Source organism: Python bivittatus, unplaced genomic scaffold (assembly GCF_059951505.1).
Source record: "Python bivittatus isolate LINGU-HERP-01145 unplaced genomic scaffold, Pbiv_v1 ctg000590_np1212, whole genome shotgun sequence".
NCBI classification, from domain to species: Eukaryota; Metazoa; Chordata; class Lepidosauria; order Squamata; family Pythonidae; genus Python; species Python bivittatus.
In genome coordinates, this window is record NW_028277086.1 from 389,038 (window position 1) to 410,261 (window position 21,224).

General features: G+C 62.0%; 1 protein-coding gene across 19 annotated transcripts in view; it reads right to left on the bottom strand.

The window, feature by feature from the left end:
* Positions 1 to 21,224, bottom strand: part of PLEC (plectin) — a 62,258-nt gene that overhangs the window by 19,390 nt on the left and 21,644 nt on the right. For 5 of the 19 annotated variants that reach the window (XM_088148729.1, XM_088148724.1, XM_088148720.1 and 2 more), the window contains exons 2-21: positions 9,597 to 9,658; positions 8,784 to 8,798; positions 8,341 to 8,430; positions 7,439 to 7,474; positions 6,723 to 6,800; positions 6,547 to 6,639; positions 5,556 to 5,722; positions 3,968 to 4,083; positions 3,773 to 3,879; positions 3,561 to 3,680; positions 3,114 to 3,209; positions 2,827 to 2,954; positions 2,341 to 2,434; positions 2,050 to 2,204; positions 1,409 to 1,718; positions 1,220 to 1,297; positions 845 to 1,006; positions 651 to 755; positions 388 to 483; positions 93 to 218 (exon numbers count right to left, since the gene is read on the bottom strand). In XM_088148729.1, coding sequence (XP_088004855.1) covers positions 93 to 218; positions 388 to 483; positions 651 to 755; positions 845 to 1,006; positions 1,220 to 1,297; positions 1,409 to 1,718; positions 2,050 to 2,204; positions 2,341 to 2,434; positions 2,827 to 2,954; positions 3,114 to 3,209; positions 3,561 to 3,680; positions 3,773 to 3,879; positions 3,968 to 4,083; positions 5,556 to 5,722; positions 6,547 to 6,639; positions 6,723 to 6,800; positions 7,439 to 7,474; positions 8,341 to 8,430; positions 8,784 to 8,798; positions 9,597 to 9,658 — 2,234 coding nt within the window. Of the gene's footprint in view, positions 1 to 92; positions 219 to 387; positions 484 to 650; positions 756 to 844; positions 1,007 to 1,219; positions 1,298 to 1,408; positions 1,719 to 2,049; positions 2,205 to 2,340; positions 2,435 to 2,826; positions 2,955 to 3,113; positions 3,210 to 3,560; positions 3,681 to 3,772; positions 3,880 to 3,967; positions 4,084 to 5,555; positions 5,723 to 6,546; positions 6,640 to 6,722; positions 6,801 to 7,438; positions 7,475 to 8,340; positions 8,431 to 8,783; positions 8,799 to 9,596; positions 9,659 to 13,504; positions 18,484 to 19,061; positions 20,398 to 21,224 lie in introns of those variants that run through there. The other 14 variants (XM_088148730.1, XM_088148725.1, XM_088148721.1 and 11 more) reach the window with 10 other exon arrangements.

The following is a 21,224-nucleotide window of genomic DNA, read 5'->3' on the forward strand; positions in this document are numbered from 1 at the left end:
CGGGGGGTGGGGGGCAGAAAGCAGCCGAGGTAAGTGAGGAGAGGGAGGGAAAGAAGAAGGCTGCTGGGTCGGGGGGCCCGTCCCACCCTCACCAGGGAATCCTGCAGCAGGTCCTCCAAGCGCGTCACCGTGATGGACCGGTCGCAGGAAAACTTCTTCTTCAGGGTCTCCTGAGTCTTGCGCAGAAACTCCTCCGCTTCCTTCACATCAGCAAAGAACTGGGGGGGGAAGGAGATCGTGGGGGTGCTGACCGCCGCATGATGCGGGAGCCTCCGCAGGGCCACTGGGAGCCAGAGGGACAAAGGCCCCTTTGTCCGCGGGAAGCCCCGTCACCACCCTGCCCTCCTGCTCGGCGTCCGAGCCCCCGCGGCCTCCTTGCAGGGCTACCTGGAAGTAGCTGGTGTTCTCCTTCAGATGGGCCTCGATGCAGCAACACAGCTGCAGCAGCCAGCTCCACTGGGTCTGGAGGGCAGCCTGGAATGCCTGCGGGGGGAGAGCAGAGGGGGTGGGCCAGGAGGCCAGCGGGGGACGCCCAGGAAGCCACTTCCTCACTCGCCCGGAGAGGGGCCAGGAAGCAGTCCTCTGACAAGGGCTCGTGATGCAGGCGTGACTGCTGGGGCTGCAGCTGGGGCACCCCCCGCCCCACCCACCTCCACCGTCTGCCTGGCCGGGTGCTCCTCCCGCAGCAGCCTGTCGCCCGTGCTCTGGATCTCCTTGATCCTCCGCTCCCGCTGCTCCAGGTCTCTCATCAGGCCCTAGAGTGGGGCAGAGCACAGATCCGGGGGTCAGCGAGGGGCCCAGCAGCTGGGCCGCTTCCTCGGGGCCAGAGGGAGAGTGGCTTTACCGAGTAGCTCTCTTTCTTGGCGGCCATGTTGCTGTTGCGCTCGCTCCAGTCGTAGTTCACCTCCTCCTCCTCCTTCTCGTTCAGCCACATCAGCTCCTTGGTGGCAGCAGCCACGAAGGCCTGGAGGCTTTCCAGATGCCGCAGCCGGGCCCCGGACGAGCTCTGCAAGACACAGCCCACGTCGGGTCAGCCCTCACCCTGGCGTGGCCGCGGCCTTCCGCCGGGCAGCACAGGAGGGCCCCATCCTCCAGGCTGAGGAGCAGAGGGCCAGCGCAGGGCTCCCAATGCCGCCACGCATCCCGAAGGAGAGGCAGCGAGGTCTCCACCCTGCGCCCTCTCAGCTGTCCCCACGTCGTCTCCGGCCCATCTTCTCACCAGCAGCTTCTCATACTGCAGGTCCAGCTTGCTGAGGTAGTCACGGTACGTGGTCTGTGGACCAGGAGAAAGCTGGGCCTGAGGTGGGCAAAGGAGAGCCATGAAACTGGAGCCGGGGGGCACGTGCACCGTGGCCACCAGTGTGCGGACACAGGACCCCCAGGCCTGGCACCGCCCAGCCCTGTCTACCTCATCTGCCCGGGCTCGTTCGATCTTTGGGCGGAACTCCTCGATGGAGCGGTGCAGTCCGCGGTGGCTGCCGAGCTGAGACTCCACCGTGGGCAGGTCCACGCCCCACTCGGCCGCACTGATGCGGCTCTGGTTCTCCTCCACCCAGACCAGCAGGTCTTGCAGGTAGCGTAGGGTGACGTCGTCCAACTCCTGCCGCGGGCGCTGCGTGACCGGCACGGCTACCTGGGTGAGGGGGGCTGACCCAGACTTCAGGCGCAAGTTGTACTCGGTGCGGATGGCCACGAGGCGCTCGTGCAAGCGGTAAACCCTGCAGGGGAGAGGAAACACGGCGCTGCAGGGGCTGCCCGGACTCGGCCCCTGTGCAGGGTGGACGGTCACCAGAGCTTACGCTGGGGGTGGGGGGCCAGGCCCCAGGAGGGTGGCAGCAGCTGCTGCTGCTGCTGCAGAGCAGTTGCAAAGCCGTGGGGGGGGGGAGCTGCCACCAGGGGGCAGCACGCACAACACTCCCTGGCCATCCCAGGCTTTCTGAGGGTGGGTGGACCCCACTGCCGGGCGGGCCGCTCTCCTGGGCAAAGACTGGCCCAAGCCCGAGCCGGCAGGAGGGGAGGAAGTAGGGGCCACGCAGGAGCATCGCTGACCTGCGATACATCTGCTCGCCCTGCGGGTGGCGCCCATCCTTGAGGGCTTGCACATCGTTGAAGAGCAAGCGGATCATGGCCTCGGCCTTGTCCAGGTCCCGCTCGATCTCGGCTAAGTGCTGCGCCGCCTTGCCCGCGTTCAGCAGCCGGATGTCCTGCGAGAGAAAGGGAACCGGAGGCTCTGAGCCCGGTAGAGTGGCCAACCTCGCCCGTGTTCCGGGCACCCTGGTTCTGGACCAGGGGCGGGCGCCGAGCAGGCCCGGGCAGAGCAGGGCAGAGGCAGCCTCTCACCGACTGCAGCAGGGTGTCAGCTTGGTTGAGCTGCTCCTCGCAGAGGCCGGACTCCATCTGGAGTTTGCTGACGATGCGCTGCAGCCGTTCCAACCTGTGGGGAGGCCGGGCGGGGGGAGAGATGAATGAGTCCGGGGTCCGTGCAAACTCCCTGCCGGCGCCCTCCACCCGCCTGAGCTCAGGAAACAGCCCGCCCTCGTCCCTCCCGGCCTGGGCGAGGGCAGCCGAGCAGCCCCAGGCCGCCGTGGCTCGCTCTGCCTCCGTGCCCGTCCGCCCAGATGCTTCCTGAGGAACACAGCCCGGGGTGGGCGGGCGGGCGGTGAGTCACGCTGTGTGTTTCCCATTAGGGCTGGGCCGGGCCGGGCTGGCTGCGGCCAGAGGGAGGGAGTCGCCCGCCTGCCTGGGAGGCTCCGTGCCCCCTTCTCTGGAAGAGGAAGGGCCCGGCTCCAGCCCCTGCTCCCAAGCGCTCCGCCAGACTTTGCTTGCCTCTCAAACTCCGAGCGCAGAAGCTTCTCCCTCTCCAGGATGGCAACGTGCAACCCGCCCCACTCCTTCTCCACGTCCAGCGGGTGGTACCCGGGAGGGACCTTCAGCTGCCCGCTCTGCACAGCAGCCTAGTAGAGCCAGAAGCACACGGGAGGGGAGCTGCTTTGGACAGGGCCTGGGAGGGAAGGCGACCCCTCCCTCCTGTAGGCTAGCCTGCTGGCTGGCCCAGGGGCTCACAGAGGTTGCCAGGGTGCCTGGGGGTGGGGCGGGGGGCTCTTCAGGCTCACCTCCAGAGACTGGAAGATCACCTTGGAGCGGTTCTTGTCGGCCTCCTTGGCGGGCAGCTCCGTCTCCTTGAACTTAAGGAACTGGTGCCACAGGATCTGCAGGACAGCACAGGCAGGGGGTGGTGGGATGGGCCAGGGTCTTGGGGGAGGCCCAAGTGGGCAGGGAGAGGCCATGAAGCCCCACAGGGCCCTTTGGTCTGGGCCAAAGCAGCCAGCACCCTTCTCCCTGGTGAACTCATGGGGGCAAAGCTGGCCATAGAAGGGGCTCCCAGGCCTGTTCGAGGGAGTAGCACTTTCACCCCCAGCCAACCACTGGGGGGGCGCCTCCCCCAACCCAGAAGGGAGGACCAGGCCTGCCTGCAGGAGAAAAGGCTGCACCCCATCTGAGAGGGATGTGGCACAGCACAGAGGCCAAGATAGGGTGGCAGGAGCTGGGCACGCTCTCACCTCGATCTCCTCATAGCTGGCAGGGAACTTCCGTTCCTCAAAGGTCACTGTGTGGTGCTGGATCCACTGCAGGAGCAGGCTGACCACTCCATAGTATTCCTGCCAGCGTAGCTGCAGCTCCTGAGGGGGGCACAAGGGAAAAGGTGGGTCCTGAGGTCACATCCTCTGCCCAGACGGTCCAGGCCTCCCCATTCCATCCCCCCACCACTCACGTTGGCCTTGATCCCGTCCTGCACATCTGGCACTCGCGGCATGGCATCATAGAGGGAGGAAACGTAGGTAATGATTGACTTTTCATCGGGTTGGGGCACATCCACGTCTGGGAAAGAGAAAGGGGGACGTGAGTGTTGGGCTGTCCTCTTCCCAAGGAGCCCCCACCCCACCCCTCAGGCAGCCCACCAGGGCACCTTCTGGATCCAGCAGCCGCGTCACCCCCAGGTCATGTTCTGCCACCGTGAAGGCGCGCTCCAGGTTCTCCACGTTGCTCTGGTGGTAGACCTTGTTCATGTCAATCAGCATCGGCCTGGAGCGGGAAGGGAAGAGGCGGTGGCTGGGGGTCAGGCTCCCCAGTGGCCCCATCTAGCTTGCCCTGGGAAGAGGCTGAGCTTCCTGTACCCGGGAAGGCTGCCGCCTGGTCCCATCCCCACGCCTGACCTCCTGCCTAGACCTGCAGCGGCTGGACCGGGGGTCGGACAGACCCCGAACACAGCCTGCACCCATCAATGGGGTGCTTATCTGCCTGACGGGGCAGCCTCTGCAGCAGCTCACTGGCACCAGCTCTGGCCACACCACCCTTTGTGCCCCCCCGGGGTTCTTCCACAGGCTGCAGCGGTCTAGCCCAGCACAAGGCTTTTGAGGAGCAAAGGTGGGACCTCAAGCCTCTGCTCCCTGCCCCTTACAACAGAGAGCACGGAAACAGCTGGAGCGATCAGCTTCCCAGGAATGGAAAAGACCCAAGGTTCCAGTCCTCAAGGCCTGCTGCAGTATCAGAGGGGTGGCCCCAAGGCAGGACCCTCATCAGCAGAACACGCAGTGCTCCACCCTCCCCAGCTCTCTGAATGGCTGGACCCCCCTGCTTTCAAAGCACCCCGCACAGTCTGTGCCTCCCCCTCAACAAACTGAGGACAAAAAATCCAGGGTGCCCCCTCTTGTGCCACGGGAACCAAACGAAGGCTCAGCGTCCTGCGAGGAACGTTGCCCCGACGCTTCTTGTTCGGGGAGGGGCCCTGACATGCGGGCTCCCCATGTGATCCTCCAGCCACAGCGTGGAGCAGGCCCAGAAGCGACCAGACTTCCAACCTGTCGGTCAGCAGCGGGTCTGAGCCAACGGCAGACACTTCCTCACATGGCCCCGCAAGCCGCTCCTCCCCTCCAGGGACGGTCTACCTGATGCTCCCGGGCCCCGCTACCTGGCCCTCACTCGGGAGTGGGCCCCGGTGGCAGGGAAGAAGGCGCCCCGGCCCCGGCTGCTTGAGCTGGTTGCGGGGTGCCGGCGGGTGTGCTGGACCCCTTCCCTCCCTCAGCTGGGGGGTGGAGCGAGAGGCCAGGGCAGACGGGCTCCTACCCGTCCTTATCCCTTTGTAAGCGCCAAGGAGGGCGGCAGCAACACATTTCCTCCCTTCGCAAGCCTGGCAGCCTGGTGGCGGCGGCGGCAGCAACAGCAGCAACGCAGGAGTGGGCAGGGGAGCCCAGCAGGGCTTTGCAAGTGAGGAGAACGAGAGGAGGAGGATCACGCGTGGGCAAGGCCAACCCCGTAGGCTGAGCGCAGCTGCTGCCTCCACGGAATTACGTGGGCATGCGCAGCCTGGGAGGACGGAAGGAAAGGCCACGGGGCAGAAGATTCCAGGGGCAAGGAAGAACGGCAGGAGCGTTCTGTGGGGAAATCACGTGGCTTCCTGCTGTTTGCGTTCCACGGGCGCCTCCAATGGAGCCGTCGCTTGCCCGCCCACCACCCCTGCCCTGCCCTGCCCTGCCCTGCCCTGCCCTGCCCCTTACTTGTGCCTGTGGATGATGGCGTTGAAGAGGCGGCCATCGCGCCAGCTGGAGGTGAAGTTGTCGCAGCGCAAGCCCTGGTACCCCTCCACCATGCGCTGTGACCACAGCAGCAACTTCTCCTTGGCTGTCATGTCCTCCGACTGGCCGGTCACCTGGATGTCCGAGATCTTGGGGGAAGGGGGAGGTGGGATGGCCTGAATCCGGAAGCCCGGCTGAACCTTCCTGGCCATCTGGGGGCGGTGCCCCCCTCGCCCCGGCAGGCTGCAGAAGCGCTCCAGCCAAGGCTCGGCGACTTTGCACGCCCGGATCAGGACCGCCAACCTGGCTCCTCCCCAGAAATACCCACAACACTGCTTGGGCCGGCAGGTGAGTTGCTAAAGAGGAAGCTTGCTTCTTTGTGCAACACAACGTGATGCTGCAGCCCGGCGGCCCCAGACATGGCGCTGACCCTCCACTTGGAGGGCTTGAAGGGAACCTGTCCTCAGGGGCTGCCTCTGCGCAACGCAGAGAGTGCTGCTGTGGGGCTTCTGGTGCCCCCCCCGAAGCGGGACCGATCCCTGCATCTGGGGCAGGCCTGCGTCCCCTCCCCTCCTCCCAGGGCAAGCGCTCCGTGGAAAATCTTGCCGTCCTGGAGCGAAGGGTGAGTCAGCCCCACAAGCCGCAGCATCCTGTTCTCGCCCAGCCGCAGCCCACATTCCTGCCCTCCCCCCCGGAGCCACTCCCGGGATCCTCACCCCCCCGCCCCGCCTGGCCCTGGCCTGCTGAAGCTTCCCGAGCTGCAGAGCAACCCCTGGGCCCTTTCGCCCCTCTGAACTCGGCTTGCGTGGCAACCAGGCCCCCTCAAGAGAGGAAGCGGGGGGGGATGCAGCCCCCTCCTACAAGACTCTGCCCCACAGGCTAGGGAGGGGACAGAAGAGAGGCCGTGCCCGCCAGAGCAGAGCAGAGCAGAGAAGAGCAGGGAAGGCTGGCGGAGCTGGCGCGCCCGCCTCACCTGGAAGTGGAGGATGATGGTCCAGATGAGGCCCAGCGTGAGCTTGGGGTTGCCGTCGGCAATGTCATCGTTCCGGATGTTGACCAGTTTCACCTGTGGGGCAGCCCTGCGGTTAGGTTACTGTTGCCCCCGGCCTTTGCCCCCCTCCTTTCCACGCCCCTCGCCTGCACACTCACCTGCCGGTGCTTCAGGTAGTCCAAGGCAATCTGGACATTTTGCAGCTTGTGGAAGCGCATCCGGCCCTTCTCCCGAGGCTGCAGGCAGAGGAAGCTGGGGTAAGGCCCTGGGGGAGCCGGGGGCAGGCCCTCCCCGCCACCCTTGCGGAAACGGGCCTCCTCAGGGAAGGCTCGGGACAAGCAGCAGAAAAAGACCCCGCCTGACGGATGGGAGCCAGAACACGACACGCAGGAGGAAAGGTCTTCGGCAGCTGGAGTAAGGCCAGCGCCCAGCTTCTGCCCCCGCCCACCCGGCCATCGCGGGCCCAGCCGAAGCATCACCCCGAGGCTTCCTTAAGCTCGGCCGCTGCAAGTGACGCTCGCAAAGCCACCCTCAGCACGGCCTGCAGTACCTGATCCCATCCAGAAGAGGAGGGGTTGCGAGGACCCGGCCACCCAGGATGCTTCCCGCCTGCCTGCCAGGCCCGCCACCCTCGGATCCTCTCTGCAGTGCCCAAGGCTCAGGGGCACGGGGAGAGTCACGCTGCCAAAGGGCCCGCTCCGTGGGACCCAGCCCTCCTCTTAGCCTGGGCAGCCACGGGTTAAGCAAAGCTTATGGAGAGCGCGGGTAGGACGTGGCTTCTACACAAGCGAGGGGCATCTGGTTGCCCTCCTCTCCGGCAGGAGGCTGTGAGCACAGCAGGGGTGCCATGCAGAGCCTGGGCAGGACCACTCACCAGCCGCAAGTTCCGGATCACGTCGCGCTCCCTGGGCTTAGCAGCAGGTGAGGGAAGCAGAGGTCAGAATCCAGCAAAGAGAAGAGACAGACAAACGGCACGGGGAGCGGCAGACAGACAGACAGACAGACAGACAGACAGACCCACAGGAAGTGAGAGAGAAACAGAGTCCGGGGCAGCCCCTGGATTAGAGTGTGCAGGCAGGCTGAGCCTGCCGTGGGGAGGTGGGGAGAAGGAGGCGGCAGCGGGGGTGCTGGAGGGTGGCAGCGGCGGCGGCGGTCGCTCTAAGCACCACCCTTGGGGCGGGAGCAGCTTTGGTGTCCTCCATCCTGCTTCCGAAAAGCCACTCTCTTGACTCAGGAGGCCACCGAGATGGCGCCCAGACTCCACAGATCTCCTCCGGACGTCCCGAAGGCAGGCTGCTGCTCCTCTTCCTAAACAGCGGCAGTGGGAGCACAGCCGGTATCGGCAACGGCTGTGCCCGGGTGGGCGGGTGTGGGGGGGGCGGAGGAGACATCTTCGCCCCCTCCAGCTGCTTCTTTTGCTGCGAGACCGGGCCGGGCTCCCCTGGCGTCGGGCTGAGGCGTGCAGCCTGGCAGCACAGGGCTGAGGGAAGGGGTCCTGGCAGCTCCCTCCCCAGCCCCATGCCCTGGCCATGCATGAGCAGAGCCCGAGAGAAGCGGCTGGCTCCCCGGGCCAGGCTGGGCAACACACAGGGGGCAGGTGGCGTGCAGCCGGGGGGAGTGCAGAGTGACCTGCAAGCGGGAGGCAAAGGGCAGCAGAGGCTCGCGGGGAGCAGCAGCGCGGCGCTGGGGGGCCCTGAGTGCTTCCTCTGGAGAGCCGGGCAGGAAGAGTGGCACTGCCCACGGAGCCCAGAGGAGCAGGCGCAGGCGGCCACGTACCAGAGTGTCCCCCGAGAGCACTTCCAGGAGCGAGATCAGGTTGTGTCCATCACGCAGGTCCTCGTAGAGGTCGTTCACGTGGCGCTGGGCCTGTAGAGGCAGAAAGGAATCAGGACTGGATGGGGGGCTGGGGGGGGCTGGTGCGTGCGGGGACTGGGCTTGCTAGACATGCCGGCCTGGCAGCCCCACCCATGCCCATTCAGGGGAGTAGCTGCACCCTAGGCATGTCCAGGCCCTGCCCTCAAGGCCTCCATAAGGCCTCTTCTGCTGCTCACTCTTCACTCCCCCCAGATACCCCCGGTGGCTGCCTCTGCTTCAGACCCGACCCAGCAGCCATCACCAGATCTGAGGGACGCCCGGAGATCAGGAAGGAAGGAAGGCAGGGAGGCAGGAAGGAAGGGGGGGCGGCAGTGGGTCGAAGCCCAGCCGGCCTTGGCACATACCTCTGCTCGCCAGTGCTGTTGCCAAGGCAGGAGAGAAGAGAGAAAGAAGCGTCAGGGAGAGACACAGAGAAGGGCCAGGGAGAAGAAGCTGTAGAACGGGATGGCCTGCAGCCCCCAGGCCTCCCCCATCACTGCAGCTGGTGGTGTTTCCAACTGCTGTGCCAGGGCAACACAGGGTAGGGCTCCAAAAGAGGATGCAAGCAGCTTGCAAGGGACAGGCAGCCTTTGGGCTCCTGCTGCCACCCAAGGTCTTCCCTCTCCACCACCCTGGGCCCCTCCCCAGAGATCCCACCACCTCTCCAGGCGGAGCTCTGGGACCTACAGCCCCTGAGCACAGATGCATGATGTGGGAAACACCTAGCCTCTGTGCCTCCCGAAAGTGGGCTGAGGCAGTCGGAAAGGAAAGGAAAGGAAAGGAAAGGAAAGGAAAGGAAAGGAAAGGAAAGGAAAGGAAAGGAAAGGAAAGGAAAGGAAAGGAAAGGAAAGGAAAGGAAAGGAAAGGAAAGGAAAGGAAAGGAAAGGAAAGGAAAGGAAAGGAAAGGAAAGGGTGCCAAGGCCAGCTGTGTCCTCAGGGGTGCCTGGAAAATGGTGGGTGGATGGGGACGGATGGCAAATCCACAGTGTGCGGGCCTCCTGCACACAGTCCGCCCCTCACAGCCCCACCCATAAGAAAGTTTGAGGCCCCCAGAACCGGCATCCTTTCTGCCCAGGTCAGATCCAGGCAGGCAGGTTGGCAGGAGGCCCTGGTCCTATGGAGGCCGAGGCAGGCTTTCTCCAGGCTGAGCGGCAGCCCCCGGCAAAAGAGGGACTTACCTTGAAGAGGTGCTTGTTGACCCATTTGGTGAAGGTTTTCTTCTGGACCCTGTCCCGCTCATCTGCAAGAGAGGACAGGGGGCGTGACCAGGGCCCTGCGGGCGGGGGAGGAAGCCGGGCCGAGGGGAGCGGAAGGAGACACCAGCTTGATCACAGCCCCACGCCAGGAACTTCCACCTCTCCAGAGGCAGCGTACAGGAAGACCACTGCTGGGCTTGGATCCATGAGAAGTCTCTCTTGCCAGAGAGTCCTGGGGTCCTTTGGAGGGGTCGTGCCACATTCTAGCGCAGCCCCCTGCCCTTCTCATGCTACCATGCCGGCTTGGCCAGCAAAGCTACCTGAGGTGCCCAGCCAGCCGCCTCCTGCTCCTCCACCAGCAGCAGCGAGGCAAGGAACGTGGAGCTAGGCGCCCCTCGCACAGATCCCCAAAGGATCACTTGGGCTCATTGGACCACGGGTGACCCTCTTGAATTTCTCACACCAGGCGGCGTGTGCCTTTTTCTAGCTCCCACCCCAGAGCTGCAGGCGCTCCTGATGCTTCCAGCTAGAGAGCACCAGGCAGCTCTGGAGTGAAAAGATGCAGCTCGCTGTAACCTGGAGCGCGCGTTCCTCCTCTCCTCTCCTCTCCTCTCCATCCCAGGAAACCATCCTTGCTTCGTACAGACCTCTTCTGACATCGCCTTGTGTTCCCTGAAGCTCTCTTTCTTCCAGGGTCTCACTGCCTCCGCCCAACGCCAGCTTTCTTGATCTGCCCCTTCCTCTCAACCCATTCACTCAACCTTCGTGCTCAACATCTCTTTTGCAATTCAGTTCTCATCTATTCTCCCTGTACCACCAAACCACTTCAACGCAATTATTTCATGCTGATCGCTCACTTTGGTATTCAATCCACCTCCTGTTAATTCACAGCTCACTCTTTGGTATTGCCATCCATGCTTCTTAAATCCCCATTGCCATGGCATTCAACTTTCAACTTTAGTCTGTCCTGACGCACCAATCGGTCACTTCCAGGTAACAAAGGGGGCAGAAGCACACCCTTATACATAGCCAGTATTGTTTCTTTCCCTATAAACATACATTCCTTGCAATAAAGCACGTTCCATCCGTTTTCTGTCTACCAACATTTCAACATCTTTAATTTTTTTCACCCATTTTCCCACCTGGAGTGAAAATTTCTTTTTGGTCTTCGATAGGTTAATCTTCAGATCCATATCCTCCTCATACAATCCAGTGAACATCGGCTGCGAACCACACAGGTTCTCAGCCAGCAACAGCATTGTCTGCATACGAAGGTACACCAACGTTCACAGGCCCCCACCCCAACTCAAGGACCCCTTTTACCTTCGTCCATAAGTACTTTAAACAGTCAAAGGGACATCACCCCTCCGAGTTTTATTCTCTGCTCGCTGTTGATGTTCCAGTTATCCTCAAGATACTTCGCTTCCATCAAACTCTCTTCTGACCACGTTCAGCCACCAACCTCCAATTCCACACTCGCCCAAAGCATTTCCCAGTTCAACCCTGCTCACAGATGCTTTCTCTAAATCAACAAGCATACAATACACTTTCTTTTCACATTCATACCTTTCTCAAGGACCTGCTGAGAAGGAAAAACCGAGCTTGCGCACCTCCTGCCTGGACAAAGCCACCCTGCGATTGCCACGTTTCATCCATTCCCACCTTCTGTACCCTTTCAGTCCGAATCCTGCCAAACACCTTCTCGGTCACCCTTACCAGTCTTCACGCACAGCCTGCACAGCCACTCCAAAAGCAAACCGCATCCATATCTCAACGTTTCCCCCACTACACCATCTGCACCTGGAGCCTTACCAGTTTTCAAAATTCTCAAAGCAATTACAACTTCTTTTTCATCACTTTTTCCTTGGATGTTGGTTTCAACTCCACTCTTTAATATACCCGTCATTTCCACGCAAACCCTAAAATTCCTTCCAGCACCCCCCACTTCAGTTTCACCCCAAATCATTTGTTTTTATTTATAATTCTACTCACTCTGCTGAAAGCTCCTTGTTTAGCCCTCTTCATCTAATCCCACCACAAATGTTTTATTTCCATTAGAACTGCTCTGCGTTTTCTCTGCCTCCTCTTGCGTGCATGTTTTCTCACTCATGAGGTCTTTTATTTCATCATTCCATCAAGCATCCTTTTCGTACTTCCTGTTAGTGTAACTCCACATACTTCTGTGGCACTCTGCAACAATTCTTTCTATAGCATATTCTACATCTTCCTTTCTTATATCAACTTTTCATTCATTTTGCTGGGAGATTAATCTACGTTCTCCTACAGCACATTTATTTTCTCATCCAGGTGTCACCCTACGTTCCCTTGCATTTCTTTTCACATCTTTTTCCCAGGATCCACTCCTGGCTTCCAACCGATATGCAATATTATACCTACTTTTATAGACACCTACGACAACCAATTCATACTTTCTAACGTACATTTTAGCTCCAGCGTTCATAACAAACCCAACTTCCCTGCACGCATTCCTCTATTCCACAAGACTAGAGCACCCTCGTTCAGATCTGTTCATCCTTCCTCTTTCTACCGGTGTCTCGGTTATGTAACACGTGCATTTTTCTTTCTCCGTGCATTCATTCGGGCTCTTTGCGGCTTATGCAGCAAACTGCAATCTTCAGTGGCCCACAGCCTCACCAGATGGGCTGACAAATACTGACTCCTGCTGCCCAGTGGAGGCTTCCCCTTGACGCTTTTCAGTTAGATAGGAAAGGCCAAGAGCCTTAGTCTCACCTGTGCCCCACACCCCGTTGGCGGGAAGGACGTCCGGGTCAGTTTGGGGTGCATCCTGGTTTTACTCCCAGAGTGCCCTCACTTTTCTACATGAGTAGGATGGCTAGCCTTGAGCCCCCTTCGCAAACGGTGGCCTGTGGTGGCCTGTATCCCAACGGCTGGGAGGCCGGGGCAGCACCCTGGCACTCACCCAGGATACTGACAGAACACCCTTTCCTCACAGAGCTGCCAGCCCATGCGCCGGATGGCTTGCTTGCTTGTGTCTATTACGGGACACTCTGGTTCCGGCAAGAGCAAACAGCCCCGTGGAGCCCTAATGGCAGATATAGCAGCGCCCACCACAGTCCACCTCGTCAGGTGTCTGCGTGCAAAAGAATTGTGACTTTCCTTTTGTGCCTGGGAAGGGATGCGTGTTAGGGGCATGTTTAATGAACACATGGCGGCCAGGGGCAGTGAAGAGGGACCAGGAGAGCGGCTGGATCAGGCCGCCCACAGCTGCCCACGAGGCTCCCCAGATGGCGCCCCTCCTCTGCTCCTCAGAGCCTTGGATTGCGGGCAGAGGCAGAACCCTGCTAAGCCCGCACCAGCTGACCCCCTTCAGGCCAGGCTGGGCACAGCTTCTCCCTGGCAGCAGCCAACCAGACCAGCGACCCGCCCCCCCCCCGCCCCGCCCCGGCACAGCAATCCCTGAAGGGACCTTTGGGCGGGAGCGGCTTCCCGTCCGCCGGCAGGAGTTTCCCGGGATCAGCAGCAGCAGCAGCTGGCCCCCCAGCCAGGACCGCGGGGGTCGGGGTAAAGCCCCTCCGTCCGCGCCCCGCCTCTGCAGGAACGCTCAGGGAGCGCCCGGCCCGCTCCCTCCGCCAGCCAGGCCTTTCCTCCCCACCTGCTGGGCGCCGAAGCCCCTGCCCCGCGCGCCGCGCACCAGGAAGTGGCCCCGAGGCGCGCGGCGGGGGGAGGCTCCGCTGCGCCGCCCGCGGGGCCGGGGAAGGGAACGGCCGCCGGCGGCAGCCAAGGAAGGGGGCCTTCAAGAGGGGCAAAGGCGCCCGGGTGCCAAGCCCAAGAGCCCACCGAGGCGTCAGGCGGCGGGGAGCGGAGAGCAGCGAGCGCCGCACCCGCACCCGCGCCAGCCTCCCCCGTACCTTTCTTGCCCTCCGAGGCGCGCAGGACGGCTTTGTACAGGTTTTCCTCGGAGCTGCTCGGCTGGCCCAGCCCCCCCGGGGAGGGCCCGTCGCCCCCCTCCCGGCTGCGCAACCTCTGCCGTGACATGGGCACTGCCGTGGGACGCCGCTGGGACCCGCACGCCGCTCGCTGGGGTTGCCGGTAGACGCTGGCCAAGCCCACGCCGGCGTACCGCTGCCGCTGCTGCTGCTGCTGCTGCTGCCGCTCCCGCCGCCGAGCGGAACAAGGTTGGCGCAAGCAGGCCGGGGCGGCTTGGCCACCCGGCCCTCCCTCCAGAGGAGCCGCTGGGGGCTGGGCTGGGCGGGACCCGGGCTTCCCCTGCCCGCCCTGCCCGCCTGCCTCTCGCTCAGACAGGAAGCCGCCGCTCTGCCGGAGCGCTCCTGGGCTGCTTAACCGCTTCCCGGCCATCCTGGCAGCGCCTGGCTGGGAGGCAAGAGGGGAAGGCTGGGACAGGCCTACCCAGGGCAACTCCAGAGGAGAGGGGAGGGGTGCCCCTCCCCTGGGAGAGCAGACAGGGCATTGGCCTGGACCACAGAGCCCCAGTCCCATTTCCACTCCACTCCTGCTGCCTCCTGGGCCACCCTCAAGGGCTGCTCTCAGCAGCTGCTCCCCCCACGGCAGCCCAGGCAGGCCGAACACGGCACACTCCCATCCGCCCCCCACCCCGTCTGCAGGCGCCCAGCTCGCCAAGGCCTGCTTGATTCTCAGCAGTGCCCTGAGCAGAGGGCACATGAGCTCAGCTGTACTGGGGTTCTGCTATTCCAGGGACCCCCCCAGCAACGTCACAAAGGCTGGTGTGCCCCAGCCCCCTTCTGTCTACAAAGGTAGAACTGATCACTGATCCACCTCCACCCAAGGAAGCAAACTCTGGGGGAGCAAAGGTTGCTGACTGTCACGGCTGCACATCCCTGAGGCAGCGCATTCCAGACTGGCCAGGCCCAGCCCCACCCAGTTCCTCTGAAGCAGACCGGGGCTGGGCCCACACGAGGAATGCGCTGCAACACAAGGGCTTCAAAGCCTCAGAGCAGCTCCAGCTAACACCGCCCACGCATCTGGGGCTGCCACAGCACATCAGAAAGGTGGGGCTGGATTCTCATCCTGCCAGGGAAGGCGCCTGCAGCCAAACTCCCCACCCGCCTGAGTCACATCCCCATGAAGGGAGGTGGCGGCTGCAGGGCGCTGCCCTGGAAGCAGGCTGGCAGCAGGAAGGAGGAAGGAAAATCCCTCCCCCGTTCTCCCCTCTGCAGCAGCCAGGACAGAAGAGATGTGCCTTGCCCACCAACCGGGGGACACTTGCATCCTGGGCCTTCAACTTATAAAATAGCAGCCGGCCCGATCACCAAGCAGCTGCTTCAAACTATCAGAATGCGCCCCCTTACAAGCGCTTGGCTTTGTGGATCCTCCCACTAGGACCCAGCTCTAGGATTAATACGGCCAACAGCGCTTGACTGATGAGGTCCCCCCAGATCCAACCCTTAATGCCTTCTGCACAGCAGCACGGGGAGGAAGGGGGCTTTCCGGAGGCTGGAAATCACACACGCAAAAAGGATCTCCTGTGCTGTACATGAGTCAGCGGTGCAAACCGTCTGCTAAGAAAGCACGTGCAGCCAGGCGGCCTCGTCTGTTTTCTGAATCACAGGAAATAACAGTTCCCCTCCTCTACCCTGCGCTGCATGGGCTAGACCCCCCCCTCGGGAATGGGCCTAGCTTTGCGTATCAGAGGAGGATTCGGAGAAGGGTGGCAAAAGACCTGGGATGAGAACCTGCCCTCGGCTGGTGGGGAGAGGAGGGGGTCACCAGAGGGCACCTCAGCCGGTCTTCTCTCACACTGGAGTCAGGGCAGAAGGCGGATTCTGTGGGCCCCGAGGGATGATGGCATCTCTCGAGGAGGCTGGCTTTGGGTTTGTGGCATTGAGCAGGGGCTGCCCTCCAAAGCCCCCTCCTACACTGACTGGTAGGTCAGACCTCCATCAGGTGGCTGACTCAGTCACCCCCCGCCCGATGGCTGTGCGCTTGAGGCACTCAATCCAAGATGGTGGGTCAATCCCTCAGCACCACATTCAGCTCATGAAGGAGGCTAGGGGAAGGTTTCCTGCCCCCCCTTTTCCCTGACTAGAATTGGCAACCCTGTGGGCAAGGTGCCCTCCCCTTCTGCCCTCTTTCCACCTCCGTGGGAACACTGGGCGCGGGAATATGCCCCAAGAGCCTCTCTGGAGCTCAGCTGAGAAGCAGAAAGGGGTAGTTAGCCCCGGCTGGCGGTCTTTCAGCTCTCAACAGCCCCTGACTTGGGGGCTGCTTCCTTGTCAGCACTGCTGCGTCCCACCCCCAAGAGGCCAGAGAGCAAGACTGTGCCCCATTCAGACTCCCCCAGGGCGTGGCTGAGAGGGGCTGTCCTGCCTTCCTGGCTCCACTCTGAGGGTTCAAAGGCCGCCCTTTAGTTACTTGTTTTGCTCATTAGCGACATTAGTGTGTCCCCCAACCTCCCCAAGCAGCAATTATGACACAAACCCACATCACCCTGAGAGCCAGGAACCCTCAGTGGCCCGCCAGGATCAACCTCGCCTCGCAGCTCAGTTTGCAGCCAAAGGCCTACAAAATCCTCTTTTCTCCCCCAGCTTCAAATTCGTGGAAGTTTTCAAAAGGTTCATGAAGGCCAGGAACAAGATATCTCCAGGGACGGACACAGTAGAGGCCTTTCAAACCCACAAACCAGCTGTTTCAGGATGACCTGAGAGGGCAGGTTGGCAGGACAAGGCAGTCGCTAAAGGAGCCCAATGCTCTGCTCTACTATGTTTAAAGATTACAACAGGCGCTTTAAACTGGGCCTGGAAGTGAAATAGGTGTTCTTTTTGAAATGGCAGCTGATTCAGGACCAGCTGCACCTTTGAGGCCATCTTCAAGGGGAGCCCCACTTAGAGGACATTGCAGTAATCCAACCAGTAATCCAATCAGAAGCCTGACAAAACCCCCACCCTGCCATGCCACAGCCTCAAGCAGGAGGAACAAATCCAGAAGGGCCCTCAACCGGCAGGGCAGTTTTGTTCCTCTTCAAGAATTTGCTGTGTGTTATTGTTTTGTAATGGTTAAAAGTTCTAAACTGTAGTGGTCTCGTGCCCTCCCTGGGCCAAAAAGAGCTATTTAATTCTGAGGAGGGAAGTCTCGTTCTTGAGCTATGCATAGTCTTGGCAAGGTGGAACTCGGAGGAGGGCAAGATGCAACTGGAAAGATGAGGGGGGTGGCTGCTATTTTTTCTGGAGCTAAGGATCCACTCAGCTAACAGACTCACCGTTTCAGCAGATGAGGCTGACTGCTTCAACAGTTAAGCCTCCAGCACCCCTGTCTAGAACAGCACAGCTGGATCAGGCCTTATGCTTCTTACAGTAGTTAACCAGAGGAACATCTGCCACCATTGGCTCTCTGCAGTCTGGATTTGGAGGCAGACTGCCCTCTACTTGAAGATAAGGTGGGGTCCTCAAGACCAATAGCCCTTGGTAGACTTGCCCTCCATGACTTTACCCAGTCCCTTTCAAAGCCATCCAAGTTAATGTTCACCACCACAATCAAACCCTGTGCAAAGAGGTGCCTTCTTAACTGGATGACCGTTACAGCTTTGCCGGAGGACGTGTCCTCAGATGAGGAGGGTGTGGGGGATGTGGAGCCAGAGGCACCCAGGAGCAGCAGTCCTGTGGCTGAACTGGTACTGCGGCCAATAATCCTGCTCTGCTTTTACAAACCCAGCAAGTTCCCAGGGCCCCTCGCTTGCACACGCCGGTATCTCTCACTCAGTTCAGTGCTAGGCAGAGGCGCTTACTGGAGACTCAGGAGCTGAGCCAAAGGGCAGGAGGGCAGATTCTGTAGCTCCTGCGTGAAGAGCCTTCGCTGCGCACAAGGCGGAGGCTCAGTGTGGCTGGGAACCGCTCTTCAGAGCGCCGGCCTGGCTGAGTTGCTTGGACAGCAGTCTTGGACCCTGGAATTTGCCCCTCCTCTGGATGGCTTGCTTACCCATTTCAATCCATCACTGACTAGCCTCAAGGTCCCAAGGAAGGGCTTCTTCAGAAGCTGCTTAGTTTTCGCTAACTGGACCAGCCCGAGGCCCGCTTTACAGCCTGCTGGCTTACATTCTAGCAGCCAGCCTAGCAGGACAGAAACATGACCCCAAGACCCTGAAAGAGGGAGAGAAGCTCCTCCTTCCCCAGGCCATTCACAACTGTGCCCTGCTGCCTTTTTTCAAGCTCAAGAGTCCAGAATGTTCCAGCCTTTCCTCCTGATCTTTTGGGGCGCTTTCTCCATCCCATTCCTTCTGAAATCTGGCGAGCAGCGCTTTCCAAAGGCTTCCAGTGTTTCGGATCAGGAAGGGATGCTCCTGTGCCTAATTGCTAGCTACATGTGGTGTCCTCCCTGGGCAGGCTGCAGGCTGCCAAAAGGCCTCAGCTGGGGGAATACGCTTGCCCTCTCCTTCCTTCTACTCTCCTCCCCTCCACACCGTCTGAACCCGCTGACGGTTCTGTTCCAGCACAAACAGCCAGCAGGCTCCCCGGCTCCTCCGAGCAGCTTGCCAGCTCTGATGGTGGCAGAGACAGAAGCAGCAGGGAAATCCCAGCGAGGCTCCCAGCACACTCGAAGAACAACTGGCGCGCCGCTCTCTCGGGGGAGTGAGGAGATGGTGCAGAACGAGGATTCCACGCGTTTCCCACCCTCGGCATTGGTCGAATCTGGGCATGCCTCAGGCACAATGGGGTCTTCCCTGCAGGCCAGAGCAACTGCCTCCAGCCCCATCAAAGGGGCCTCCCACCCATGGGCCCGGCCTCCCAGGTTGGCCCACTTTTGGAGGGTGCAGCAAAAGCACAGCTGCACAGCCTTGACGGGCTTTTCACCAGCCACGGTTAAAACGGAAATGACTGTAACACCATCCCAACCCTGTAATTTGTGGAGAAGGGAGTGCTTCTTGCCCTTCTGGTAAGTCGCAGATCCCCTGCCTTCTCCCCTGGCGGGGGGGGGGGGGGGGCGGGGCTCTTGGGGCCGTTTCAGCCTCCAGCGCCGCTGCGCCTGCTCCCCTACTCCGCCAGCCTCCCAGAGCCATCGCCAAGGGGCAAGACAGAGCTCTCTTCCGAGGCGGAGCCCCACGGCGGACAGCCGCGCCAGCTGGCCGGCCACCTCCCAACCCTTTCCGGCTGGCGGCCGGCCGGCCGGCCGGCCGGCCAGAGCGAACGGCTCGCAGGGAGAAGCCAGCAGCCCGCAGGAACCCAAACGAGCGAACCCGGATAAAAGCAGTTCTCGAAACGCCCAGCGGGCCGGCGCGGGCCGCTCTGCTGCAAGTCTGCCCAGCGGCCACGACTCCCGAAGCAGCCGAGGGCGAGACCCGCGCGCCAGCAGCCAACCCAGGCGCGGCGGCGGAGAAAAAGGGACGGGCAGGCCGTTGCTCCGGAGATGGAGGAGGGCCGGCCTGGCCTGGCCCCGCCCCGCCGACAGCCGAGCCCCCCCCCGCGGGCGCCGCGCCGCGCGTCCTGGCGCACTTACCTAGGCAGCAGAGCCGGCCGCGCAGGAGGCGCTGGCGGTGTCGCTCGGGCGCACTCAACCACTCCGAGCCGCCCAGCAGCACTGCCCGCTTGTAGGCGAAGTACGCGGCCACCGAGGGCTCAGCCATCGCGCCGCCGCTGCCAGCCATAGCAACCCTCCCGCCGCCGCTTCCTGTCCTCGCGAAGCGACGGCGGGCAGCTCCGCCCTGCCGCCTTGCGCCCGCCCCTCGCCGCGCCCGCACTAGGCGGCCAGCGCTGGAACTGCGCGCCCTCCGAACGCGGCCTTTCTTCGGCGGCGGGGAGGGCCGAGGTGGCCGCGTTGGCCAGCGCTGGCAGGGACTTCGGGGGCCGTCTAGTCCGGCCCTCCGTCGTCCAGCGCCTTCCTGAAGTGGCTGCGCGGCTCAGAGGGGGGTGCTCGCTGCCTCTCCGCCGCCTGCGGGAGAAGCTGCTGGGCGGGCGATTCCAAACAGCTACTTCCGAGCCTCCGCCTTCGAGAAGCTGAGAGCCGCCGCCGGGGCCGCTCCCGAGGAAAGCGGAGGGGCGGCCGGGGTTTCCCCCGACGCTCCGACCCGGCACCTACGGGGAGCACCGGGTGATGTCGCGCCAAACCTTGGCAGCGGCCCGGTGGAGAGATCGCGCGCACCCAGGCCGGGGTATTTCGTTCGCTTCGACCGCGCCCTCCCCCCGCCCCGCCGGGTTCCTTCTGCTTGCAGGGCCCGCGGGGCGAACGAGGCCTGCCAAGCCTGCCTTGGGGCGCCTCGCTCTTGCTCCAAAGCTCGCAGCAGCACGGTCAAAGGAAAACGCCATTCTTTCGGCCTTTCTGCCCACGGAGCCGCACGGCAGCTGCCGGTGAGGGAGGCCGGCTCCAACAGCGAGGGCGGCGTTCGCACGACCAGCTGAGCCACGCACTGGCTACACACATTTCAGTCGAGGTGCTTGTGAGACCCCACCGGTCTGACACCCAGAAAAATGGGCAGATGGTGAACAAGACAGTCACAGGGATCATGGCAAGCAACCACAGGCTGGGGGCAAAACGCAGCCCGTCTTTTGAGGCAGACCACCCGGGAGACGGGGGTGTGTGTGTGCAGAATCTCCCTCCTCCTGGCCCAGTGCCGTAGAGCCTTTGCTGGGCACAGCTCTGTCCTCCCAGGCAGCCAGCAGCTGGTAGGGAAGCACAGCAGAATGCCTGGCACAGGGCAGGGACAACCAGGCGGATCATATTCGTGGCTGCAGCTACTCGGCTTCTCTCACCTGGCTTTTGGCAAAAGGCACAACAGGGGCACCACATGGAGCCAAAGGTCATTGTGGGGCTACATCCTTACAATATGGCAGAAGGCTGGCTGGTCAGGACACTCCTCCCTGGCATGGGGGGGGGGGTTGGGGCCACCAGAGCAGGCCTGCAAGAGCCCATCTTAGTCCTCTGGGTGGGGTGGGGGGCAGAGTCCTTTGCCCAGGTCCGGGGCAACTGGCCGCACTGCCCAGACACCTAGCTCTAGGCCTGCCACATCAGGGGCTGGGGGGGGCCCTTCTCTGTCCACACATGGCTCCCACGTGCCAGCCTGCACAGCAGAGATAAGGTGGGGGGAGGGGAGCAACTGCAGCTATTGCGTCAGCCAAAGCCTTTTTTATGGAGGGGGTTCTCGGATGGTGAAAATGCAACCGGGTGCCCCAGAGGCTTCTTTGCCCCAGCTGGGCCAGGATTCCCTAGTTTATAGCCTGGCCTTGTCTGAGCCTCTGCCCCCACCCCCCGGCAGCCAGGGAGGGAAGTGGAGCTGCGAGCCAGCCCCAGGGTTTCTGACCATTTGCCCAGAGGGAGCTGAGGAACAAGGGAGTCCCTTGGCACTACTTTTGGGAAGGCCTCTGCTCCCCTCCTCTGGCACAAGGACTGGGGGTGCTGGTACTGAAGAAACAGAAGCTTACCCCCCCCCAACACATTAGCCATAGATGGCTGCCCAGAGTGGGAAGCAGTGGGATCAAAGCCTCTCACAGGTCCTCAAACTAGGGTGGTTGTGATGACCTGAAGGAAGGGGGGCAACGTTTTCAGCATATGCCCAGAGGTGCCCTTTTCTTGAACAACATTTGCAACAAGCTTTGGGGCCTGGAATGCACATAACTCCTGCTTCCCAGTGAACTCAGAGAAGGACTGAGTGGCAGGGCAGAGGCG